The sequence below is a fragment of the Sylvia atricapilla genome, chromosome 26, assembly GCF_009819655.1.
Source record: "Sylvia atricapilla isolate bSylAtr1 chromosome 26, bSylAtr1.pri, whole genome shotgun sequence".
Classification (NCBI taxonomy): Eukaryota; Metazoa; Chordata; class Aves; order Passeriformes; family Sylviidae; genus Sylvia; species Sylvia atricapilla.
The window spans coordinates 1,301,379-1,327,604 of record NC_089165.1 but is presented as its reverse complement, the minus strand read 5'-3'; the positions used below and the strand labels follow the sequence as shown (position 1 = coordinate 1,327,604).

General features: G+C 54.3%; 1 protein-coding gene across 3 annotated transcripts in view; it reads left to right on the top strand.

Annotated features, from left to right (window-relative positions):
• The window catches only part of REXO1 (RNA exonuclease 1 homolog), a 44,466-nt gene extending 24,917 nt beyond the window's left edge, over nt 1–19,549 (top strand). For 2 of the 3 annotated variants that reach the window (XM_066336268.1, XM_066336270.1), the window contains exons 6-16: nt 660–797; nt 2,194–2,317; nt 3,393–3,506; nt 5,404–5,541; nt 7,615–7,728; nt 8,311–8,384; nt 11,837–11,947; nt 12,276–12,391; nt 12,577–12,715; nt 15,888–16,008; nt 17,040–19,549. In XM_066336268.1, the coding sequence (XP_066192365.1) occupies nt 660–797; nt 2,194–2,317; nt 3,393–3,506; nt 5,404–5,541; nt 7,615–7,728; nt 8,311–8,384; nt 11,837–11,947; nt 12,276–12,391; nt 12,577–12,715; nt 15,888–16,008; nt 17,040–17,128 (1,278 nt within the window). In that variant the 3' untranslated portion in view covers nt 17,129–19,549. The remainder of the gene's footprint in view (nt 1–659; nt 798–2,193; nt 2,318–3,392; nt 3,507–5,403; nt 5,542–7,614; nt 7,729–8,310; nt 8,385–11,836; nt 11,948–12,275; nt 12,392–12,576; nt 12,716–15,887; nt 16,009–17,039) is intronic. The other variant, XM_066336269.1, reaches the window with a different exon arrangement.
• The last annotated feature ends 6,677 nt before the right edge of the window (nt 19,550–26,226 follow it).

Sequence of the window (26,226 nt, the reverse complement as noted above, 5' to 3'; positions counted from 1 at the left end):
AAGAGACAAGTGTGCTGTGATGTGAGGAATAAACTGGTGTGAAATGGAAAACTGCAGTGGTGGGTCAGAGCTCAGTCCATCATGCAGGTTTTAAAGAACATGCCATTAAATTGAAGGGGTAAATCCTTTTAGTAACATCATGATTGGCATTAAAAAAGGAAGAAAACTCCCACTGCAGTCAATTTGCAGGAATGCCCCAGGAAGTGGGATGGGTTAAGTGACTGCCAGCCTGGCAGGAGGGGGCTCCTGTTCTCTCTTCACAGCCAGAGAACCAAATCTGTCTGTGGTGCCCATAACTGGTGTTGTGTGTTCATGGCTCCAGTTCAGTGTGTGGTGCTTGGTGCCATCCCAACCTTGGATCTCTCAGTGGAAATGTCAGCATTCCCTGGTCTGGAATGCCTGTGTGTGACTAATGCCACTGGAGTCCTTGGCTCCTGGATGACTTCAGAGTGAAATATGGCTCTTTTCTAAAGGAGTTAAAGCACTGAAGGTGGTGAAGCCTCAAGTGGTATTTTTAGTACCAAAAGTGCTGTGTGTTAAGTTTGGCTTTGCGCAGATTTTCAAAAAGGAAGTCACCCCTTGATTAATAACAGGAGGGAGGAGAGCCTCAGAGCAACCTCCTAGAGCCTGACCAGCCTCTTTCTCTGTCTCACCTCCAGAGCACCACTTTACAGAGGCCTGTTATTCCCACAGAATTTGGAGCTAAAGTCCCAACCAACATTCGTCAGAGGTATCTCAATCTCTTCATTGATGAGTGCCTGAAATTCTGCTCCTCCTCCCAGGAAGCCTTTGACAAGGTCTGTACAGATCCCTGCTTCTCAGGAGTAAAGTTTGCAGCGGGGAATGACATCCTCTGCCTTGCCCAAGACCTTCCAAAATGGTAGCAAATCCAGAAAACTGGGCTGGATTTATGCTTGCATAAACTTGGGGGGAGGAACTAGATGATCTTTAAGGTCCCTTCCAAGCTACACCCATTCCCTGATTCCATGAAAACATCACTATCCACAAACAGTTCAGCTGAGGAAACTGGCATTAAATATTACCAGACTGGGCAAGAGAAAGTGTCATTCCAGTGGAGGTTTCCAGTAGTAAATCTCATCTTTCCCTTCATTTGGAAAGCTTGCCTGATCCGTTTAGTAACCCAGGAGAGGGATGCAGAGGAGTGTGCATTGTGATTGAAGACCTTTTGGTCTGGTGCAGCCAGAAACACCTCATGGAATCAAAGTATTGAGCACAAGGAAGTGTTTGGGATAGATGTAGTTGTTGGGAATTGGTTCTTTACTGCTTCTGGAGGCTTTTAAGGAGCCTTCTAGCAGTAGGACAGTATAGAAGGATTTCCAAAAGCACACTTGCGAAGGTAATACGTTTTATTGGAAAACCTTGGCCATCAGCTGGATAAATGTGCAACATTGTGTGCTGTATTCCAAAACAAATCAGACACCATGAGGATTTTTTTGTGGGATTCCACCTTTTCAACTTCCTGTTGCATCCAAGGGGTTACCATTTGCCAAACCTCCTTTTCTTACCTGTTCAGGTTTTGCACTGCACTAAAGTGGGGTAAGAGCCTTTCCCAGGCAGTTCCAAGAACAAGAATCAAGAATTATGTGATGAAAACAATGGCAAGGTTAGATCTTCCTAGGAGCAAGAGCAGCTCTGGGATACTTAAGCCAAGGTGGCAGCAGACTTTATATTGGAGAAAAGAGAAGGGATGATTTAAATATGTTAAATAATTTAAAATATGTTAATGCTTGAAGAAAACAATTTTTTGCTAATTAGGAAATTTTTATAATCTCCTTGGGAAAGTTTCACATGAAAGTGCTTTTTCCAGCACTTGGTTTAAAATAAAATTACTTTTTTTCCTCTTAATTACCTGAGCAAGACCCCACACGAGTACATATTGGTGCCACGTTCCACTTTATTACTCAATTCCTTGTCAGGCAATTTTGTTTTTTGCAGTCCTACTTGGAGTCAGTATTTTAAGAGCCAAACATTTCTTTTTTTCTAAAAGCAATGGAAGCTGTGACTGCCCCATCCCTGGAAGGGTTCAAGGCTAGGTTGGATGGGGCTTGGAACAACCTGGGAGAGTGGAAGGTGGAAAAGAGTGATCTTGGAGGTTCCTCCCAACCCAAACCACGCTGGGGTTCTGAGAGCAGTGGGAAGAGAGTGTGTGCTGATGATGTGTGCTGTTGGCAGGCCCTGGCAGAGGAGAAGGTGGCCTATGAGCGCAGCACCAGCCGCAACATCTACCTGAACGTGGCCGTGAACACCCTGAAGAAGCTGCGCAGCCTCGTGCCCAACTCCCCGGCCAGCACCACCAGTAGGTACCTTGCAGTTTAACAGCTGGAGTCCTGCTGGGATTACAAACCACAGAGAGAAACTTGTTTGAAAAGCCAGAACCCATTTCTCAGCAGCATTATGCTGAAAGGCAAACAGCTCCAGTTTAGCTTTTTATAGCCTGGCAAGCTTTAATGGGCCTTCAAGAGGCAGGTCCTGCAATGCTTTGTTGGCTTTCTAAGCCTAAATGGAGATAATGCCACACGGGTCTGGGTTTTTTTTAGCACAAGTTCTTTCAAATGAAAAGCCCTGCTAATGGAGTAACTTTCACATGATGCCTTCAAAGTGATAGACTCGTCCATCACCACAGAAATCTGTTACACACATTAAGCTTCAAGAGAGAAACGAAGAGGGTTAAGACATTTCATTATTGGCTCTCGAGAGGGTACATTAAACAATCAATTTGTGCTGTTCTTGTGATTTTTTTTTCCTCTGGTCTCTTCCCTTTTCTCCCCTCTGTCTTCATTACGTTCCTGGCCATTAGGCAGAGCAGCTGAACTTGGAGGCTGGCCTTTAGGAGAGGGCTGCCAGTTAATGATTAGTAAAAAGCCCCTTTCTGCCATTATCTGATGTGCTGAGCATATTCTAGAGCTCTGAAGCTCCTTTCTGAAAGAAGTTGAAAGATCCTGCGTGGGAGGTTGGTCTGCAGGGCCCCAGAATCAAAGCTGCTTCCTGGGGCTGGGTGATGCCCTCACACAGTGTTTGAAGGGGTCAAGTTGTTTCTGTGCTGGCTCCTCTCTCGCTTTTGGTCAGTTGGAGGGCTTGCTGTGCAGAGTGAGCAGGGAGAGCTACAAGTTTCTAGCAGAACTGTAGAAGTGTCTTTGCTGCCCTTAAAATTGCTGTGGTCCAGTAGTGTGAACAGAAAACTCTCTGTGGTGCTGAGATGGAAAGTCTGGGCCAGCATGTGGCACAAAGAATCCATTTCTGGAGCAAAGCAAGAGTTCAAGAGGATAAACACAGCCCTCCTCTTGCCCATGTATAGTGTCCCAAACTAAGACTAAAGTCACCCACTGAGTTCCTGATCTCTGTTCCCCTGTGCTGTTTCCTTCTCCTTGCAGAGACAAGTAACAAGAAGGTGGTGTCCCACGAAGCTGTGCTGGGAGGGAAGCTTGCTGCCAAGACCAGCTTTACTCTGAACCGCTCAGGGAGCCTGAGAGCCGAGGATCTGACAGGTCAGACCCTGCTCCTGCTGGGCTGTCACTTGTGAGAGTGGAGCTGAGGTGTAACACTGTCTGCAGGGAGCAGAATCAGGCTGGTGCATTCACCTCGAGTTGTGGGGACACTTTGGTCACCACACTGTCAGAAGGATCCAAAGCTGTTGGAGAGTGCCCAAAGGAGGGACACGGAGCTGGGGAAGGGTCTGAGGAGAGGCTGAGGGCACTTGGCTCGTCCAGCTGGAGCAGAGGAGACTGAGGGGAGGCTCCTCGGGGGCTGCAGCTCCTCCTGAGGGGAGGCGGAGGGGCAGGGGCTGAGCTCTGCTCTGGGACAGGGACAGGAGCCCAGGAAGGGCTGGAGCTGTGCCAGGGCTGGGCTGGAGCTCAGGGAAAGGTTCTTCCCCCCGAGGGTGCTGGGGCACTGCCCAGGCTCCCCAGGGAATGGTCCCAGCCCCAAGGTGCCAGAGCTCCAGGAGGGTTTGGACAAGGCTCTCAGGGATGCTCAGGATGGGATTGTTGGGTGTCTGTGCAGGGCTGGGGGCTGCACTGATGATCCTGTGGGTCCCTTCCCACTCAGGCCATTCCAGGATTTTATGACCTGCTGGCATTTCTCTGTTAGGAGTTATTACCTGGCTGCAGTATGGAGCTGCAGAGTCCCTTGGGAGATGGTGACACCACTGACCAGTGCCCTCCTTCCATCCTCACTGGGGCTGTGAGGTCACTGCTGCAGCCTGGCTGGCTTTGATGGAGCATCAATAGGCATTCAGAACTGCCTCTTGTGCTTTGGGCATTATTTTACTTAAACTTTCTTGCCCTGAAGCAATTCTTTACAATGTGCCTGTCAGATTAAAAGGCAAACTTAAAAATCTCCATCTCTGCAGGGCTCAGTTGCTCAGTTTCACTTTTACCAATGTCACAGTAAGGTCGTATCGTAGCCAAAGGGTTGTGCCACGAGCATTTTTCATGTGGGCTCAAATCAGTTACGGGTATTTTGGTTGCCAAGAGATGTAGGGAAATTGTGGAGGAGATCAGAGAAGAGCCAGGGAGGCCATGGAGCAGAAGGAATTGACATTGAGAAAGCTTAAAAGGGCCAGTATAGCTCAGCTAAGCAACATCAAAGGGCACCCAGGAATATTGGAAGGGTTTAACGCAGCAGCCAAAGGAGATATTGAGCAGAGTGCAAGAAGTTATAATTATTCTGTGAAATGAAACCAGCAGCCTGAAATCAGTAGCAGGAAAAAACTTCTGATAATGAAGTTTTTAGGGAGCTGTGGGTGGCCTTTGAGGGGTGTTTGAGGGCTGTGTTACCAATTACCAGCTCTTGGTTGCATTTAAACATTAAAATGGGAGAAGTCTCACATTTAGTGACAGGACACAGGGAATAGCTTCCTGCTGCCAGAGGGCAGGGATAGATGGGATATTGGGAAGGAATTGTTGGCTGTCAGGGTGGGCAGGGCTGGCACAGGGTGCCCAGAGCAGCTGTGGCTGCCCCTGGATCCCTGGCAGTGCCCAAGGCCAGGCTGGACAGGGCTTGGAGCAGCCTGGGACAGTGGAAGGTGTCCCTGCCATGGCAGGGGTGGGAATGGGATGATCTCCAAGATCCCTTCCCACCCAAATTGAGTTGGTTCTATCAGTAATAGCAAGGCTGAAGATGGGCTTTTTGGAGGAACTCTGTTCCAGCTGTGCTTTCCAGACTTAATGCTCTTTGTTCAAGGAGTTTAAAAATCACCTTGTGCACTAATGACCAGATTTTAAAAATTACCACCCGACACCTATTCCCCCGTCCATCCTGCGCTGAGGCAGCGGGAACAAGGTCAGAGTGGTGGGGGCAGTTTATCAAGGCAGGAGACTTGGAGAAGGCAGAGAAGCAGGCAGTGCTTTGGTGAGGAGAGCTCAGCAGTGTGTTTGTGTGCAGGAGCTGCCCTGTACCGGCGCCTCAAGGAGTACCTGATGACTGAGGAGCAGCTGAAGGAGAACGGGTACCCGATGCCGCACCCCGAGAAGGCCGGACGGGCCGTGCTCTTCACTGCAGAGGAGAAGAAAGTGATTGACTGTAAGCTCTGCTGGCTCTTTGCTTCTGCAGGATTTGCTGGATGCAGCTGGAGCTACCTGTTCTGGTTGTATAAAGGTCTCAGTGAGGAGCCTTTGCTCCTGTTGTGAGCTGCAGAATTCTGCTGCGTTCCTGCACGGAGGAATCCGTGGTGCTCTGCATAGGATTTCCATGTCAATTCAAACATGACATATTGCACTGTAGTGCATAGTAATGTCAGGGTAATGGAGAGTTTCTTCAGCTTTGACATCCTGAGAATGCTATTTTTGACCCAGAGTCTACAGTCTGTGGAGTTGAAGGAGGTTTCTAATTTCTAATTCCCAGGTGACAGGATGAAAGGAAATGGCCTCAAGTCACACCAGTGGAGGTTTAGATTGGATCTAAGGGAAAATTTCTTCATGGAAATGATTGGGAAGCATTGAACAGGCTGCCCAGGGCAGTGGGGGAGTCATAAATGTTCAAAAAACATGTGGAAGTGGCACTTGGGGACATGGTTTAATGGTTACCGTGGTGGTGGTGCTGATGGTTGGACTTGATCTTTAAGGTCTTTTCCAACCTTAGCAATTCCATGACTCTGCCAAAGAACAGCAACTGAGCAGGTTGGAAAGAGGCTCCTGTTCTGTACTTGATGACCCTCCCCTCCCAGGGGAAGAATTTTTTTCTGTCTCTCTGTGGGAGCTGCTGTTATAGTGGGATAGGAGCTGATACTGGGCCAGGCTGGCTTTGCCGTGCTGTGCTGCTCTGGATTGCAGTTTTTTGTTTGATCTCATGGCACTGCTGGACCAGATAATTCCCCAGAGCCCTTTTGCAGCTGGACAAAACGATCATAAAATCACAAAATAGTTTGGATTGGAAGGGGCTTTAAAGCCCAGCTCATTCCACCCCTTGGAACACCTTCCACCAGACTGGGTTGCTCCAAGCTGTGCCCAGCCTGGCCTTGACCCCACAGGTTTCCTCAGGACAGGATGGGGTCTTCCTCTGAATTTTCTGAACTCATGGCAAGATTTCTGCTCCTCAGCCTCTGACTAAAGCAGGCTGTGCTGCAGTAGGGATAAAACTCAGAGGGGTTTTCTGTTGAGGTGCTTTGCCACGCTCCCCTGAGCATCTGTGTGGAGAGACCTCAGTAAAGTGTGTTAAGTGCTCATCCATGTTAACACCTTGTGCCTACATTTGTCCTGTGGTTGCTGAAGCAACCTGGGCAAAAGCTCTCTTGCATTAACAGTTGAGTGCTGTATTTGTGAGAGCCCTTTCTTCCAGGGAACCAGCCAGCTCCTTTATAGGATCCTGAGCTCATGTTCCAGGTTTTATTCCTGTAGTTTCCTGCGGATGTTGCAGGATCTTTGAGTTTCCCCTTGTTTAACTAAAGCTGTTGCTCGCTCTGTGCCACAGGGCTGGTGATGGGCGCAGTGGGGAATGTGCTAACAGCTTTAATGCTCACACCAAAACTCATGGAATTGCATGGAGATCAGAAGAATGTTAGCTCCTTCACAGTGGCTTTTTGCATTTCCCTTCCCCAAATTTTGGGCAGTAAAAGCAGAGATGGTAGGAGGGAGTAGTTGCAGCCTGCCCCCTTGCTGGGCCAAGCCCTGCCGTAAGTGCTCCTGGGTTTAGCTGCTGGAAAATCCTGACAGAAAAGCTGTGCCCTGGAAGAGCTAAAATGTCATTTGGAAGTGACAAGGCACAGATCCCCTGAAAACCAGGCTTCATTAGCTCTGGTGTCCAAAGAATGACTTATTTATCCTGTTCCTTAAAATAACTGTGTTAGACTCCAACGTAATTTGCTGTGCATGGAGAAACAATGCAGCAAACCTTGATGGAACTGAGGGGCAGCTGATGTGGACCAAAGCCACTGGAGAGTCTTTGTGTTTGCTCTGAGAACGTGTTTGGGGGGGGAGATTTCAGAGGGGTTGCTGTACCTTTATAGGAGTTTGGAGCAACATTTGGAATCCTCTTTATCAGAAAACATAATTTAACAGCATTTGGGGCTTGAGTGACTGTGATTTACTTTGCTTTGGCCAGGTTAAGCGGGTGAGGGCTTTCCAGTGACGTGGCTGTTGTTTGTCTCCTGTCCCCAAGCCTCGTGCAGGGTCTGCTGTCGCTGTGGCACCGAGTACATGGTCTCAGCCTCGGGGAGCTGCATCCGCAAGGAGGAGTGTGTGCATCACTGGGGGCGGCTGCGCAAGCAGAGAGGTACAGCCCTGCCAGGGGGATTGGCCCGTGCTGGCTGTGCTCCAGCTCCAAGCACAGAGTCTTCTCAGGTTTCAGCTTGATTTTGGGGCTTGTCACGCTGCCAGGTGGTGACAGTTCCTGTGCCTGTCACTGAAATGGCCTCGCAAAGGGCTTGGCAGTCCCCAAAATGTGACACCGGGGCTGCAGCAGAGGTGCCTCATCTTGGTTCAGAAAGTAAAGAAAAAAAACCTTCCTGTGCTTTTTGAAAAAAATCAGCCTTTTAAAAGGCTGACTGGGAGCACTAGAGGTCTGTCACTCCCCAGAGAGTTCACTGATCTTGGTTGAATTCATTTGCAGCAAGGCACTAACCTAGTTTGAGCTCTGCTCTGGTTTTCCATCAGAGCATCCAAGTGGCTTCTGGAGTTTGTCTGGCTGAGTACCAGAGACTTAAACTCTTTAGATTGCTGCCTGTGAATCCATAGTTATTTTCCCTCTGTGTTTGACACCTTATTGTTGTGCTCATCCAGGGGATCTGCACGTGAAAGCTGAAGTTCATATCTCTTGTTAACAAGACTCTTCTCCTTGACCCTTCATCTCTTCCAGTGCCAGGTGGGTGGGAAACTCACTACAGCTGCTGCTCCGGAGCTGTGGGGTCACCAGGCTGCCAGGTTGCTAAAGTAAGTGATGGAACAACACCTTTTTATTCTCAGTGACATTTGTGCTCTGCTCACAGTGGCAGTGGCTGGGAAATCCTTGCTTAAGCCTTTAGAAGAACAGTGGCTTCCCTTAAGGGGATAAAACAAGTGCAGCTTAAATTTTTTTGCTCTGCAATGGTCAGAAAATCCAGTATTTGACACTCAGCTGTCTGGAGTGAGCTGGGTTTGTTTATACTGAGCTGCTCAGCTCAACTACTTGAGGGACATAGAAAAGCTCATGTTCTTTAGAGAATCACAGAATAAATGAGAAATAAGGGATTTCCTTTTAAGGAGCCATCTCAGAGCCTTGCCAACAATGTGCCAAACCCTTTTTCTCATATTTTTCTTTCCAGATTCCCATGCTAAGGTAACTTTCTCCTGGTGGACAAATCTTTTCTTACAAGTTTTTTGTTTGTTTATCCTTGGTTGTAATGAGCAGAGGAACCTTCGCAAGGAGCCTGTTGTAACTCCAAAATATCACAAAACTTCTTTTGAGGGAGCCCAGCACTAGGAGAAAGAATGAAGAACCTGCTCAGATGTGGAGTTTCATAGAGCAGAGCAGTGTTTGGGGTACCTTTGCACAGGTGCTCTTTCCTTTCTTGGCAGGAGAGTTGGTGTCCCAGCCTGGCATCCCCAGTCTGTCTTGTGCCTTTCCCTCAGCTCTCTGGGCAAGCTCCTTGTCACTTGTTTTAGTGGCATTTTTATATTTGGCAGCTGCCACACAGGGGAGAACCAAAAGCTAGGGGTAGAATGTGAATTCTGGGCAAAATTCAAGGTTTGTTACTATCAGAAGAGTTTCCTGGGCACCATAAAAACCTGCCCTGCACAGTCGGATTGGATGGGATCAGGTTGTTACTTTTCTTTCTTTTCCACATGAATTTAGGATTTTTTAAAATCAGCTTCTCTAGGTAACCTATGCCAGGGCCTCCTCACCCTCACAGCCAAGAATTCCTTCCCAATATCCCATCTGTCCCTGACCTCTGGTAGTGGGAAGCCATTCCCTGTGTCCTGTCATTCCATACCAGTATAAAAAGTCCCTCTTCCTCTTTTTTATAAGCTCACAGTTTTCACAGCACCCTTTGGCAGATTTGGATCCCCAGCCTGCTCAGCATCAGAGCACACAGTGAAATTTTGGGATGTTGGAGTATTGGGGAGCACAGAATCCTTCAGTTTTGAAGAAGGGCTTTGAAAGCAGAAAATATTTGTAGTTAGACACCGTTCTCAGTATCTGGATCCGGAGCTGGTGAGAAAAGCTCGTGTGTCTGTCCAAGCACAGGGTGTCCTTGCCTGGGTTTGCTGCAGTTAGGCAGGGAGGCAGGAGGTGGCAGGAGGGAGCTGTGCTGCTCCGGGGAGCCTCGAGTGCCTGCTCTTTGTGGTACCTGAGGCTGCTGCTCAGCTCTCAAAAACAGGAGCAACTTCTCTGCCCTCCTCTCAGCCAGGAAGAATTGGGCCGTTTCAGAACAACAACTGATGGAGAAAAATACCTGATAGGATCGGGTTTTTTCACTTCACTGCTCAGTTCTTTTGTGTTACACTGGGAGGGAAGGGCTGAAGCTGCAAGGGAGAGGTGTTTGCTGTCTCCCAGCTGCTGAGCTGCTCTCCCCATTCCCTCAGCAGAGTACAGTGGACAAGTGTGGCCCCTTGCACCTGGGAAGCAGTGACCCATGAGGCCTTTGAGCAGTGCTGGCTGTGAATACAGGGAGAGATTGGCCTCAGTCTTGGCCCAGTTGCCTCATTAACTTCAAATGATGCAGTTCCTGTGCTCTGGCTGCACCTGCAATAGTGACCTGTGTAGGAAAATATGCAAATCCTGCTTTGGTTTCCTCTCTGCCCACACATGTCAGCTTTAAAGTGCCTCAGTTCCTCATCTCTCCAGCCTTTTATCCTGAGACAAACCAGAACAGTTTCATTCCTTGTAGGGGGAGACCTGTGGGGAGCCCTGTACTGTGCTGGGCACTGCTGAGACCCCACCTCAAATGCTGGGAGCTGTTTTGGGCCTCTCATGACAAGGACATTAGAGGGCTGGAGTGTGTCTAGAGAAGGGAAGAGAGCTGGGGAAGGGGCTGGAGTCCCAGGAGCAGCTGAGGGAGCTGGAGGGGCTCAGCCTGGAGAAGAGGAAGGCACAGGGGGGACCTTGGGGCTCTGCACAACTCCCTGGCAGCTGGGAGGATCAGGCTCTGCTCCCAGGGAACAGGGACAGGAGGAGAGGGAACGGCCTCAGGCTGTGCCAGGGGAGATTTAGGTTGGGTATTGGGGAAAATTTCTCCACTGAAAGGGTTGTAAAGCATTGGAAGGGGCTGCCCAGGGCAGTGGTGGAGTCACCATCCTTGGAGGTGTTCAAAAAACATGTGGATGTGGCACTTGAGGATGTGGTTTAGTGGTGACCGTGGTGGGACTGCTGGGTTGACTTGATGATCTTGGGAGTCTTTTCCAACCTTAAGGATTCAGTGATTCCATGGTTTTGAGCATTGTGAAGGAGGCTGTGCCCAGGCTGCTGCGATTGTGCACAAATACGTGAAGATTTAGGGACAGAGAACTTAAACACAACAAACAACTCCACTGGGAAATAAAGGAGGGAGAGCATCACCTCTGGGTGTGGCGCCAGGTTGGTTTTACTTAAAACCATGTCAGCAGGCTAAAGGGCAGTCACAGCTCTGCCTTGCCCTTGGTTACCTCTTCCTGCTTCCCCTTTAAACTCCATCCAGCTTAGAACCTCTCCTGCCAGGCAGGTTTCAGGATAACCAGTGGGATCTGTGCTGGGAGGAGTGTGGAAGTACCTGTGTTGCAACAGCAGCTCAGTCATGCACTGGCTTAAGCCACTTGTGAAATCAGTCCCTGAGAGTTTTCCTGCTGGATCTTGTTGACCCTGGAGCTTTAGCTGGGAACAGTGCAGAGTGCTTGGAAATGCCCTCTAATCCCTCAAGTGCTGGTGGGCTGGAGCTCCTGTTGGTGTGGGCTGGCTGGGTGTGGAATGCAGTGGCTGTGAGTGGGTGCACACACAGACACACTCTGGAGCTGGGGGTCTGCTGTCACGTGCACGTGGTGCTTGTGCTCACACAGGGGTGTCTGGGGTTAGGATCCTGCACCTGGGCTTGTCTTGGCCACGGGAGCTGGAGTTACATCAGTGTCAGGCCTCAATGTGACCCTTCCTGACTGATTCTGCTCCAGATTGAATACACTTTCTCCCCAGACACGTGCTGTCCTGCTCCTCTGTGTGCTGTCAGTACGATGCCACCAGCCCTGATCTGCCATTGGAATTAGGGTTCCCCACGGCTGTTTGCTGTGGTTGTGAACTTCTCAGGCTCACTGTAGGCAAAACTTATTCCTCGTTAAGAAATTACTAAAAACCCCCTTTTGTTGAAGTGGGGGTTTGTTGGAGCAGGCTCTTTGACTTCTTGTTATCATCACCAACTGTCCTTGTCTTTTCCTTTCAGCAACATGTGCACGATGGGCGCAAGGAGAGCCTGGATGGCTTTGTGAAGACTTTTGAGAAGCTGCCCACAACTGATGGTTACCCTGGGATCTATGCCTTAGACTGTGAAATGGTGGGTCCAAAGCCAAGACAAAGCTTTTTGGGACTGGCTGAGGTGTGACACAAGTGGCTGAAGGGAAGCTGTTTCCTGACCTCATTCTCTCTTTTCTGAATATTGGTGCTGGAGGTGTAAATGAGCTCTTATTGATTGGTGTGTTTGACTTGGGGGCTGTGCAGCTCTGGCAGGCTCTGACTGGCCCACGCTGGGCAGTGCTGCTGCCTGGCCTTACTGCACCAGATGTGCTGCATTTTGGGAGCTGCAGCACTTGGGTGAGTGGTTGCACAGATCCTACACTGTGGTTGGCCTGTGTCTCTCATCACATCTGCCCTGTTCCTTGCAGTGCTACACTAAGCAAGGATTGGAGCTGACAAGAGTAACTGTGATCAACTCAGAGCTGAAAGTGGTGTACGACACCTTTGTCAAGCCGGACTCCAAGGTGGTGGATTACAACACCAGGTGAGAGCTGTGACACCAGGTGAGGATGGTCTTCCTTGGGACAGAGCTTTGTGTCTCTCAGGAGCTTGGGTGTGCCTGGGAGCATCTGTTGAAACTCCACTGACCACCACTCCCGAAGGGCTGAGGGGCTTTGGGCCTTGAGGTGTTTCTTCAAGTGGAGGACCCCCAGCTGTGTTGCTCTGCAGATTCTCCGGGGTGACAGAAGAGGACCTGGAGAACACAAGCATCACCCTGCGCGATGTCCAAGCTGTCCTGCTGAACATGTTCAGTGCAGACACCATATTGATTGGGCACAGCTTGGAAAGTGACTTATTTGCACTAAAGGTAACTTGGGCTCTTGCCTTCACGTTCCCCTGCGGTGCTTTCCTGCCCTAGGGGGTGTTAAGTGTCTCCTTCAAATTTAGGAACTGTTTATTTCCAAGGACCAGTAGTGGGGTGGCCTCAGCTCAGGTCCTATGTGCAGTTTTGGGCAGCACAATATAAAAAAGGCCATGCACCCATTAGAGAGTGTCCAGAGGAGCTGTGAGGATGGGGAAGGGCCTGGAGGGGCCTCATGAGGAACAGCTCAGGGTACTTGGTTTGTTCAGCCTAGAGGAGACTGAGGGGAGACTCATCATGGTCTTCAACATCCTCATGGGGGAAGAGGAGGGGTAGGTGCTGATCTTTTCATTCTCATGGTTTGACAAGGGACAGGAGCCCAGGAAGGGCTGGAGCTGTGCCAGGGCTGGGCTGGAGCTCAGGGAAAGGTTCTTCCCCCCGAGGGTGCTGGGGCACTGCCCAGGCTCCCCAGGGAATGGGCCCAGCCCCAAGGTGCCAGAGCTCCAGGAGGGTTTGGACAAGGCTCTCAGGGATGCTCAGGGATGTTGGGTGTCTGTGCAGGGACAGGAGTGGGACTTAGTGATCCCTGTGGGTTCCTTCCCATTCAGGATGTTCTAGGATTCCATGGTTTCTCCAGTCTCTGAGCCTGTGCAAAGCTGGCTGTGGTGGAAGTGCAAGGGAGTGGGGTCGTGTGTCACTTATGGTGTCACCTGAACTTTTAGTGGCTGCTGCTGCCCAGGTGACAGAGCTGAACAGGGCTGTGAGCAGCCTGGTCTAGTGGAAGGTGGAACAAGATGGTCTCTAAGGTCTCTTCCAACCCAAACCATTCCACGATTCTATGACTGATCCCAAATCATCTGCCTCTCACCCCTGCCAGATCTGTTCTCTGTTCTGTGCCAGCTTTTCTAGGAATTGTGGAATTGCTTTGAAGTTATTTTGATCTTTCACCTGTCCTGTTTCCCGTCTGATCCTCATCATCCCAGTGTGCCCATCCCTCAGCCACCTCTGCTGTCCTGCCAGGGAGTGTCCTGCACTGAGGCCCCAGGGCCTTGTCCTGGGTCACCAGGAGAGCGTGTGGCAGGCAGGAGCCAAGTCTTTGTGCTCCCATGCCAGAACTTCCCTCAGCCATTCTTTGTCCCACATCTCTCCTGCTGAAGCCTCTGTGGCTGTCAGCTCCCAGTGCTGGGTTGGAAGCAGGAGCTTTTAATGCCTGTAAAACACTTTACCTCTCTGTGGCACCCTTTATCCCAGCCTTGGAGAGGCTTCATCATAATCAGAAAAACATTATTTCCAGTTAGATCAGCTCGAGATGACTGCCTTGGCCTCTTAGAGGCTTGATTTTCTCTTAGCACCACAGCTGCTGCCAAGAGAAGGAGCCCAGAGCAATCCAGCAGAGCCGTGGGGTGTCACAGCAGAATGGCCGAGGGCTGTGGCAGTAAAGCCATATCTCACTAATGGCAGTGGCAAGTTCCAAGTGCTGATGGCATTTCAGGTTTTATTTAAAGCTTTATTATCCTGTTTCCTCAGTCTTCCTGATCTACATAAGTAATTACCACTGTGTCTGGGAGGGTGCCAGAGCTGAGTGCAGTCCAGGGGAGATTATCCATAACGTTGGCAGTTTTATACTCCGAGGAGTGGAGCAGGTTCTGTTAAAGTGCAGCTGTTCTGGGGCAGTTGTGGAGCTGTTAGATGGAGTGAAGGGTTGTCCTGCAACATGAGTTAGTGCCTGGAGGCAGAGAGGAGAGGGGATTATCAGGGTCCTGTCAGAGTCATCTGTGTTGGGACAGGACACAGGTTTATCTCAGGCCCTGCACTTTACTCCTGTGCTCCGGGTATGGGATTGCCTTCATCCACATTCCTTTAGCTCCCACTCAATTCAGTTCATGACAGCAAAGGATTAATCTTGTCTTTGCCTGAGAGGAAGAAATCATTGTTAAAAAACCAGCCTGCCCTACGATTATGGACTTTATCAGGTGGAGCCTTTTGGCTGTCTCCTGGCCCCTTGGTGCAGGGCAGGGAGCACTTTGACCTGTTCAGCACCCTCAGTGCCTCCAGCCATCGTAGCTGAGGTGTTGGATTAGAGGGCTGGAGCCCCTCTGCTCTGGGGACAGCCTGGGAGGGCTGGGGGTGTTCACTGGAGAAGAGAAGGCTCCAGGGAGAGCTCCGAGCCCCTTGCAGGGCCTAAAGGGGCTCCAGGAGAGCTGGAGAGGGACTGGGACAAGGGATGGAGGGACAGGACACAGGGAATGGCTTCCACTGCCAGAGGGCAGGGCTGGATGGGACATTGGGGAGGAATTGTTGGCTGTGAGGGTGGGGAGGCCCTGGCACAGCTGTGGCTGCCCCTGGAAGTGTCCAAGGTGAGGTTGGACACTGGGGCCTGGGACAGTGGAAGGTGCCCCTGCTCATGGCAGGGGATGGAGTAGAAGCCCTTTAAAAAGTCCCAACTCAAAACACTCTCTTTTGTGATTCAGTGATAGAATTTCCTTGTCCCATTCCATCCTTGTTGAGTTGGTGCTGGTTAAAAACTTCCTGTTGAGTCACTGCTGGCGGATGGGAGGATTAGAGGTTGGTTTGCACCCTGAAGGCCAGGCCTGCTCTGTAGCCCCAGTGATGTACATCCTGCTTTGCCATGCACATCCTGCCCACTTCTGTCCCCATCTCAGAATCCCAGAATGGTTTGGTTGGAAGGGACCATGAAGATTACCTAGTTCCAGTCCTCTGCTATGGGCAAGGGTTCCACTCACTAGACTGAGCTGTTTGATCTTGAGAAGCAATTGTCACAGAGAGGCTGTTGTGCAGTCACCTGGTTCTTCAGTTTAGTTTTTAATTGTGAAAGACTCCAGAGCTATTCCAGCTTCTCCAGGCTGAGGGATTAAGGATTGGCCTGTCCTGCTTGAGTTACACAAACTGGATCAGCCCCAAATCTCTGCTGCCCTGAATGTGAGGTTTCAGGGCTCTGGGGGAGGCGTGTGGTGAAGCAGTGGGAATCCTGTGTGCACACCCTGCCACAGGAGTGATCCTGGATCCAGCCAGAGCCTCCTGCCAGACTGGTTGGGTGGGAAGGCGCTGAGAGCCTTGCACAGAGCCCCAGAGGTGACCAGGAGCGTGGCTGATGCCAAGGAGTGCCTGTCCCTGTGGGAGTGGGGAAATAACCCTGTTCCTGTGCTCCCTCCCTCAGCTGATCCACGGCACTGTAGTGGACACAGCCATCGTGTTCCCCCACCGCCTGGGGCTGCCCTACAAGCGGGCCCTGCGCACGCTGATGGCCGACTACCTCAAACGCATCATCCAGGACAACGGTGAGACCTCTCAGGGTCCCCACTTCCTCCTGGCTGGGGTCACCTCAGCCCTGCCTTCCTCTGCTCTCCCCAAGCCCATCCTCTTGCTCCTGGTGTTTTCTCCCCTGCTTGTGTGTGGGTAGCTGGGAATGTGCTGCCATAAGAGGCTTCAGCCACAGCTTGTTTCAGTGTGACCCCTGTTCCGAGGGCAGAGCTCTCCTTGCCGCCCTCCCTGTGTTGACTGGGACAAAGGAAGTGGTGTGGGAAGGCTGAGGGTGGCTCTGCCAAGGCCAGGTCCTGCCCTCCCTTGTCTCTCTGGCCAGCTGAGATGGACCCTCGGGTTGGAAGTGGGGCCTGTTCCCTCCTGTCTTCCCTGAGCACATTGTAAACACTGCTGGGGAAGCTCCCAGCTGTTCTGTAGCTGATGGTGTCGGGCTAAAGCCCACAGAAAAGTGTGGATTTAGTGGAAACAAATACATGTTTAAAGTTGGGAATGTTCAGCCTGGAGAAGAGAAGGCTTTGGGGACTCCTTAAAGCTCCTTGCAGGGCCTAAAGGGGCTCCAGGGGAGGGACTGGGAAAAGGGATGGAGGGACAGGACACAGGGAATGGCTTCCCACTAGCTGGAGGGCAGGGAGAGATGGGACATTGGGAAGGAATTGTTGGCTGTGAGGGTGGGGAGGCCCTGGCACAGGGTGCCCAGAGCAGCTGTGGCTGCCCCTGGATCCCTGGAAGTGTCCAAGGCCAGGCTGGATGGGGCTTGGAGCAACCTGGCATAGTGGCAGGTGTCCCTGCCAGGGCAGGGGGTGGCACTGGATGAGCTTGAACAAACCATAGAATACAAACCATTCTGTGATTCTGTGGAATTCTTTAAATCCCTGGCTGTGGCTCAGAGTTCTCCGAGCTGTGGCTGCGGCTGCAGAGGACAGGGAGCAGCAGGCTCTGCCTGGGGAAGCTCGCTGTGCTGTGCTGTGCTGTGCTGTGCTGTGCTGTGCTGTGCTGTGCAGCTCCTGCAGCAGAGGGGTCACTGCCACGCCTGTGTTTGTGTCCCCAGTGGAAGGACACGACTCCAGCGAGGACGCCCGCGCCTGCATGGAGCTGATGGTGTGGAAGATCAAGGAGGATGCGAAAGTGAAGCGATGACCAGTGCGTTGTCTCTCTGCTGTTCTCCTGCACCTCTGTGAAGAAGCAGTGCAATAAACGCCCACAGCCACTCTGTCTCCCTGTGCCAGCAGCATGTTCCTGCTCCCCAGCCATCCCAGCAGGATTCCTGGACTCACACCTGCAGTCCCCCTTGTCCAGGTGGCGGCTCTCGGATCCTCAGACTCCACCTGAGGGATTCTCTGTGGTCCAAGCACTGCCTTGTGGGCCTGGCAAGGTGGTTTTGAGTAGCACAACCAGAACTTCTTGGTTCCTAGGAGAAGCTTGTTAGAGGTAGTTTGGAGATGTGCAGAAAGATCTTTCTGGTTCAGTTAAAGGTAGATCGTTTACGTTTTTTTTAATTCCAAATGTAACTTAAATTGCCTCTGTACTCCAAAGCAGCGTTTGGAGAGGGGGGAGATGGAAGAAGGTTGGGCAGGAAGCTGTGAGTGGATCGTGTAGCTGGTGTGGGAAGCAAGAGCTGGGGATCAAGCACTTGAGAAGAGGTCCTGGTGCAATCCCACTGTGGAGCTGCAGAAGAGGGAGGCTGGCTCTGTGCAGCTGGAGGGAGAGGGATGAGGTGGGATCTGGGAATTGCCACCTGCTGTGCCCCAGGTGATCTCCTTGGTTGGCACCTGGTTCTGCAGTCAGTGCAGAGGGAAACCATGGGTGTCACACCTTGCCCAGACCTCAGGGAGCCATGTTGCAGGACAGGGACAAACAGCTCCCAGAGTCAGGGAGAACCTGCATCCCATCACTGCAGGGTAGGACTAGCAGTCCTTCCCTGACCCTCAGCTTCCAGCAGGGCCCCAGTGAGCTTGTGTTCAGGGAACAAGGATTTGGGGGTGTGTAGGTAGGTTGCACCTAAGGGTGGCCTCAGCCGTGTGCAGGACTCCCCACCAGCCTGTCCCTGATGCAGGGACTGGGTACAGGCAAAAGCAATAGGGAAAAATCCTTCATTTCAACTCGTTTACATGTTGAGAGTTCTGCAGAGAGCAGAGGAGCCAGCTGTGTGCCTGGCACCTGGACAGAAGCAGCTGCTGAGTGTGACTGTCACTGGGGTGACTGGGACAGAGCCCAGGCAGACTGGATGGCACTGGTGGGTCCCCTTGCCCAGACCCTGCTGCTGCCTGGGGACAGCAGAGCAGAGGGGAGCAATCCCCATGGATTGGGTCTCTCGTCTGGGGTCAGAGCAGTGACCAGAGCAGTGACCCCTTGCCCTCCCTGGCAGCACTGGAATTGTGTCCCTTGGTGGCTGCTGTGTCCCTGGCATGGCTGGCTGTGTCAGTCTGGGGCCAATGGGGCAGATGAGCTGCTGGGGTTTTGTTCCTGTCAGAGCCAGGTCCTCCTCACTGCTTTGTACCTCTACTGGGCTCAGGGTTTGGGGACAGCTGTGTGTCCCCTGCATGTCCTGCTGAGCTGCCCCAGGCTGTGGGCAGGAGCGTGGGCTGGGCTGTGTTCCAGGACAGAGATGTCCTGCTCCAGCCCCACACTGGGCCTGGTGAACTCTCCCCATCCCACTGCTGCCCTCCAAGGCAGGGAGGTGGCTTCTCTGCCAGGCTCTCTGGGAGCCACGAGCAGTGGGACTGTAGACTCCTGTTCCTGCTGAGCCCATCTGTGTTTCCTCTGAGAGCCTGTTCCTTACCCCAGGTTCTGGGGATGCAGCTCCATGCTGCGCCCCCAGTGCTCCACATCCAGCTCTGCTCCTTCCCTGCCTTGGGGCTTCTACCCCGAGCAGCCTTGGGACACCTTGGCCTGTCCCTGTCCCACTGCCTGCAGAGAACAGTGCTGTTCCTGCCCAGGCTGTGGGAGGGACAGAGTTCAGTGCTTCCCAGCTGGGGACGGAAGGTTTGCTCCTGCTTCTGCCTCTTTCCCATGTTTATCCCCCATTTATCTTCACCCCTGGCTGCAGCGATGGAATGTCCCTGGAGCAGCCACGTCAGGTCTCAGATCTGGCTCTTGCCTCTTGCCTGTTTCTCAAGAGGCAGCCCCTGCTTCCCAGCCTTCCCACAGCAGCTCCTTCCCTGGAAAAGCCAGAGAATTCTAACATGGATATGGTATGCTGGTGTCCTGCTTGTGGAGCTGCTTGGCTTGATCCCATCTCCTGGGACTGGGGCAGGTGGGACGTTCCTCCAGGCAGGAGCATTCCTGCCAAGAGACCTCCATCATTTCCCCTCCTTTTCCCCATGCTCCAGCCTAACCTGAGGCTTTGGGGTGGGGGTGTGGGGGGCTTGCCTGTGTCGAGGGATGTCCCTGGGAAAGTGGAACCATATCCAGCCATGCCATCAGTTTGGTCAGAGCCAGTCCTGGCCCAGGGCTACCATCGCCTCCCCAGGCACCAGAGGTTTTGTTGGGTTGTACAGAACGATTGTAACCTGTAACTTTTTGTAATTGTTTTTAATAAAAGAGTGTTGACTAGATGCACATTCCTGAGTCTAGGACTGCTCTGCCTGCGGATGGTTTGTGGAGGGGGGTGCTGGAGCCATCCTGTATAGCTGGGAGGGGCTGGGCAGGCTTCCCAGGAGATCTTTCCCAAGCTGGAGAAGTGGGTTCAACACATCCAAGGTCCTGCACATGGGTCTGGGCAATCCCAGCCATGAGCACGGACGGGGAGATGAACTCGTGGAGATCAGCCCTGGGGAGAAGGATTTGGGGGTGTTGGTGGGGGAGAGGCTCAGCCTGCCCTGGCCATGGGCACTGAGCCCAGAAACCCCCCTGTGCTGGGCTCAGCCCCAGCATGGGCAGCAGGGGAGGGGGATTCTGCCCCTGTGCCCCACTCAGGTGAGAGCCCACCTGCAGAGCTGCCCCAGCCCTGGGGAACAGCATCAGGAGGACGTGGAGCTGCTGGAGCCAGTCCAGAGGAGGCCCCAGAGCTGCTCCAAGGGCTGGAGCCCCTCTGCTCTGGGGACAGCCTGGGAGGGCTGGGGGTGTTCACTGGAGAAGAGAAGGCTCCAGGGAGAGCTCCGAGCCCCTGGCAGGGCCTAAAGGGGCTCCAGGAGAGCTGGAGAGGGGCTGGGACAAGGGATGGAGGGACAGGACACAGGGAATGGCTTCCACTGCCAGAGGGCAGGGCTGGATGGGACATTGGGAAGGAATTGTTGGCTGTGAGGGTGGGGAGGCCCTGGCACAGGGTGCCCAGAGCAGCTGTGGCTGCCCCTGGATCCCTGGCAGTGCCCAAGGCCAGGCTGGACAGGGCTTGGAGCAGCCTGGGACAGTGGGAGGTGTCCCTGCCATGGCGGGGGGTGGAATGGGATGGGCTTTGAGGTGCCTTCCAACCCGAACCATTCCAGGATTCTGTAACAGCGGTGGGGACAAGACCCTGTTCTGCTGCTTGGGGCTGGGGGTGGCCCCTCAGGTGTGTCCCCCCCACACCACTCTGGCACAGGGTGACACCGGGCACGGGCTGGGGGCTCAGTGAGGTCCCAGCCCCGAAGGTCCCAGCCCGTGCCCCCTCTGCCATTTTGGAACCTGGGCGCTGCCCAGTCCAAACCATTCCGCGATTCCTCTGTCCCTTCAGTTTGCAGCCGCTGTTCATTCCTCCGTGTGCCCCCGGCGTGGCTCTGGAGCACTGCCCAGCCTCCCCCAGCCCTCGGTGCCGCTCCCGCCCGCCGGGATGAGCCGAGGAGCCCGAGGAAAAAGGATGAAAAGCGGTGACACCCGTTTTGGAGAGAATCCCGATCCCCGGGCCGGAGCCTCGGCATCCCCCGGCCCTGGCCAGGCTCCCCCGGAGCCCCTATCAATCTCCCGAATGGGGCAGGAATTCAAGTGCCAAGCCAAGGAGCTGATTCAGCACGGAGGAAGAGGTGAAGGTAAAAAGTTCAAATCAAAAAATAATGGGCCATTAGATGACCTCACTGGCAATGTGTTTTATTTAACGCGCGGGTGATGGCTCGGCGGCGGCAGCGGCTGCTCCGGAGGCTGTAAAGGTCACACCCGGCGCGTGTTCTCAGCCAAATCCGCCGGCCTTCGTGGCACTGGGTGCTCCGGCAGGGACCTCCAGTCCCACCCCATGCCCGAGGGTCCCTCTTCTGCCGTGTCCCTCTTTGCAGGTCACCTGAGGGCCCGAGGTGACATCAGGGAACCCCTGTAGTGACAAAAGCATTGTGCTTTGTTGCTCTTTGTTTCTTTTGCTGCTCTTTTGGAGCCTCGAGGGTGACAGGGACCCTTCAAGTCTCCTTCAGGGTGGGGCAGGTGGGAGTTGTAGGATTATAAGAGCCCTGGTCCCAAGGGAGCAGCACTCAGCCAGCCCCAGGCACTTGGAGGGACAGGAGGACACAAAGACACTTTGGACAGGGCTTGGAGCAACCTGGACAGTGGGAGGTGTCCCTGTCCATGGCAGGGTGGAACTGGATGGGCTTTAAGGTCCTTCCCAAAGCAGATCACTCCGGGATTCAATGACACCTAATCATGTTCAGAATCTGCCTCAGAAGTCTGTCCCTCCTGTTTTTCTCTGGAAGATCTTGTATCGCAGGGCACTGCCTGAGTTGGGGGATCACCAACAGAAGGGGTTTTCTTCCCTGAAACCTTTGTCCCTTTTGGGTGGCTTTGCCTCTGGCTCTGAGCATGGCTCCAGGGCTCGGCACTGCCTGAATTGGGGGATCACCAACAGAAGGGGTTTTCTTGCTCTCTGAAACCTTTGTCCCTTTTGGGTGGCTTTGCCCCTGGCTCTGAGCATGGCTCCAGGGCTCGGCACTGCCCATCCCCACCTTGGTGCTCAGCTGCTGCAGCTGAACTGGGAGAAGTAAAGGAGCAGAGAGAACCCCAGAACCCCATTCCTTCCCCTTCCCAAAACCCTCTGAGCTGAAACCTGGACTGGAAGGAAGCAGTTCTCTGGGAACAAGGCTCCATTTTCACCGCAGCAAGGGGAGAGGGGTGAGCTCAGAGGTGTTGGTGGATCAGGGATCCTCCCAGTGTGCCCCCTCTCACTGGAGTGCAGCCCCTGATCCACACTGTGTCCTTACTGGAGCCGCCTCCAGCCCATCCCAGTCTGAGCTCTGCCAGTGAACTGGTGCTGCTGATCTGGCCCTGGGAGCTGTCAGGGCTCCAGTGTCCCACAGGGCTCCAGTGTCCCACAGGGCTCCAGTGTCCCACAGGGCTCCTGACGGCGCTGTCAGTGTCCCAGCCCTGCAGGAGCGCCCTGCCTGGCCTTCCCTGCCCCCTCCCTTTCCTTCCCGAGGATGGAGGGATATTCCAGACCTGAATCAAAGCAGCCTTGGCCCCAAAGCTTCCCCCTCACAGTGGGAGGGACATTTTGGGCAGTCCGGGGCCCGTCGGGCGCTCAGGGTCATGTCCCTCCTTCGGCTGAGAACCAGGCAACTCAGCACCCCCAGCCCTGCGTCTGCAGAGGCTCCAGGATGCGCAACAGGATCTGCCCTGTCCTGCAGCCCTCCCCCCGGCAAGGGAAACCCACGGGCGTCTGGGTGTCACTCCCTGCCCCTGAGCTACCTGGCACAGGTCAGAGGTGACCACGGTCATCGATCCTCTCGTTAAAGAGCCTTTTACCACATTTTGTCCAGACCCTCCAGGACGGGGCGAGCTGTGGCCGAGGCAGGGGCTGTGTCCCTCCCGTGTGTGCGGGCAGGACAGCTCCTCACGCGGTGACATCAGTGAGCTACAGCCGCTGGGGACAAGGACCTCAGAGCCGCCCCTGCTGCCTCCGCTCTGCTCCTCGCTCCAGACTTTGGCTTGGCTGGACCCAGGGACGGCCCTTGGCCGTGCTGCTGAGCCCAGGCACCTCGGTCACCGCTCTGTGCCTTGATTGTCCTGTGCTCCCACCAGGGATGGCCCTGTGCTCCCGCCATGGCCCTTTGTCCCCACAGAAATGAATAAAATGTAAGAAATTCCCATTTTTGACACAGTCTGTCATTTGTTAAGAAAGTTATGCTGTTTAAAATGTTATGCCAGTTGTAACCTGTCTGTTAAGAAAGTTATGCTGTTTGTACCAAAATTTGTACGCTCAAAACCTTATTCCAAGTTGTATACCCCCTCTAAAACCCCGAGTTCCCTCCCCTGCCGTCGGGCTAGGCTGTCACCATTCCCCGCCGGCTCCTCGAACTGCTGCCCCGCCTAATAGGAAAATCCAAGGACTTCCATGGTGCATCGCTCCAAACCGAAGTGCTGTTGCAAACAGACCCAAAAGCCGTGACCCAGCACAAAATCCAGATAAAAGGGAAACACTACAACACCGAGAAGACCCTCAGCTCCCTAAGGACTGAATTCTGCTTCTGCCGCCTCGCCATGATCAAAAGAGACTGGGAAGAAGTGACATGCCTAGAGCAAACGAGCCCAGTGGAATTCGTGGCGATTCGCGCGAGGCCGAAACTCCCGGTTCTGCAGCGAGAGCAGCAGGTTCGTCTGACACCTCCTCAGCGGTGGCCCGGCCGAGAACAGGAGCGACAGGAGCGGCGACGGCGCAGGCGACCTCTCGAGTTCTCCCTTGAAAGAGCTGACTAATAAAGGCTTTTCAAAGGAGCAGGTGTCCTGGCCATTTCTAACACCCACCAGGGATGGCCCCGTGCCCCAAAGCTCAGTGCAGTGGGGCTGTGATGCTCCCCAGGCATTAGAGTCCCTGTCGCCAGCCCGAAACCTTCTGCAGGGCAAGCCGAGTGACACCTGTGTCACCCCAGGGACTGAGGTCCTTCTGCACCCTCCAGCCACCAGTGAGAGGTGACCTGGCCACAGTGACCAGCCCTGTCCCCTCCCTAGAGCTGTCCCCTGGCCTGGGGTGGCTCTGGGGTGGCTGGGGACAGAGGAGGAGGAAGAGGAGGGTGGAAGGAGCAGGAAGGAGGGCAGCAGCCACTGGTTGTGCAGATTTTGGGAGGGGAAGTTTTGCGTGTTGGAGGCAGGTTCTGGGTGCTGAGGACATCACTCACTCTGGGCACCACCTTCAGACCAAAGTTTGGGACACGAATGGGAGCCCAGGAGGTGTCAGCTGGAGGCCAGGCAGTGCTCAGGGAGCTTCTCCCAGGCTGGGAAACAACCTCTGTCCCACAGGGAGCACTCCTAAATACTATTATTATTATTATTATTATTATTATCATCATTATTACTATTAATTATTTTTCCCGAACAAACGGCGCTTCGTTGCTGCTCGGAACGGGGCACCTGGATCTGCTGGGTCCTCGAGGAGCGGGAAGAACGTGGCTCAGAGCTTTAACTCCTCCTGTTAGCGCAGGGGCTGCCAGGGGGCAGCTCCCGGGGAGGGGACACACCAGGACAGCCACTACAGAGCCCGGGGAGGGGACACACCAGGACAGCCCCCGCGGTGCCCGGGGAGGGGACACGCCAGGACAGCCCCCGCGGTGCCCGGGGAGGGGACACGCCAGGACAGCCATCGCGGCGCCCCAGGGACACCCTGTGCCCCGGCCTCCCGGCGCTCACTTAATTACACGGGAAGGGAGGGGGGGTGTCAGCTAATTGCAGAGGGCGATTGATTGGGAAAATGTCATCTTCACTGGCCTCTGTTGCCAGGGTGACCTCGACCGTTCTGGTTCCCGGGTGCCCAAAGCCACCCCCGATGTGGCCTGCGGGGGGGACACGGGGGTGGGATGTGGAAATCCCTTTTCCTTCCTCCAAACGCGGCCCCGATGCTCCGGGAAGGGCGGAGGCGGCGGGAGCCGGCCCACGCGAGGTTCGGGGCCCCGGTGTGCCCAGTGGCCACGGGCCCTTCCCGCGGTGCCACCTCGGCTGAGGGGCTCGACAGGAGGGGACGTGGCAGGTGAAGGCTGAGACACTGAAATGCCTTTGGCTGCGGCTGCAGCCCCTCGGGACCGCCGGTGACGGGCTCCGGGAGAGGGAAGGAAGGAAGGAAGGAGGCTGGAGCACGCTGGCTGAGTGGAAGGTGCCGCTGCCCAGGGCGGGGATGGAATAAATTGGGCTTTAAGGCCCTTCCAACCCCAACCAGTCCCGGCTGGTGACTCCCCAGCTTGGCTTCTGCCTCCTCTCACCCCTGGCCCTGGCTCAGACCTTCAGACGCGATCGTGCCACTGCTCGCTGTGCCCGGACCTCAGCCCTGGGGCTGGACTCCCCTGAGCTTCATTTCAAACCTGTGCCACCGCCCCCAGCCCTGCGGGACAGGGAACAACAGCCCGGCCCTTTGGCTCGGCACAGCGCCAGCCCCTGGGGCAAAGCCTGGGAGAGGTTTCTCCCTCTTTGGCGGGAGCTGAGGAGTGACCTCAGCGTGGGAATGTCCCAAATCTGTCCCCACTGCAGGTCAGTGTCACCCAGAGTGGGAACGTGGGGACACACATGGGAACATGGAGATGTATAAGGGGACATGGGGACACATCTGGGGACATCGGGACATGTGTAGGGACATGGGGACACAGGGACATGTGTGGGAACAGGGGGCTGTGAGGACGTGTCTGGGGACACAGGCCCATGAGGACACATATAGAGACACGGGGACACGGCGACACGTATGGGGACGTGGGAGTGTAGTGATGTGTGGGGACACAAAGACACATATGTGGACATGGGGACATGTATAGGGACATGGGGACACGTGTGGGGACACGCCTGGGGACACAGGGACATAGCAGGCAGGGCTCAGGGAGCCGGCAGGAGCCGCTCCCGCTGTGCAGTAAATGCTGTACGGACTGTGCGCCTGGCGCTGGGTGACCGCCTCCGGGTCCCTGCGGTTAATTGCAGGCAGTAATTAATGTAATGACGGCCATCGCGAGACCACTGCGGGTGTGCAGGATGAGTGCGGGCTGGACACCAGGCTCTGGCCTCATTAGCTGCCGTCACTAACGAGGTGGCCTCTGTCCCCAGCGGGGCTCCAGTCCCGGGGCTGGCACTGCCCGGAGCCCCCGCGGCTTGTTTGTGCCTCCTCTTCCTCGCTGTCCCCAAGGCACGGCCCAAGGCCTCGAGCTGCTGTCACACCCCGGGGGCTCGGGGGGGACCGGTGCTCGCCAGTGACCCCGGCCCAAACCCGCCCCGTGCCCACGCTGCCCTGGCATCCAGTCTGCGACACCCGGCTGTCCCCTGGGATGGTGGCAGGGACACCGTGACCGTGTCCCGTGTCCCGTGTCCCGGACAGGTCGCACGGGGACGGCTCCTGCAGCAGCCGGAGCTGCTCTTGGCTCGCAGCGAGCCGATAA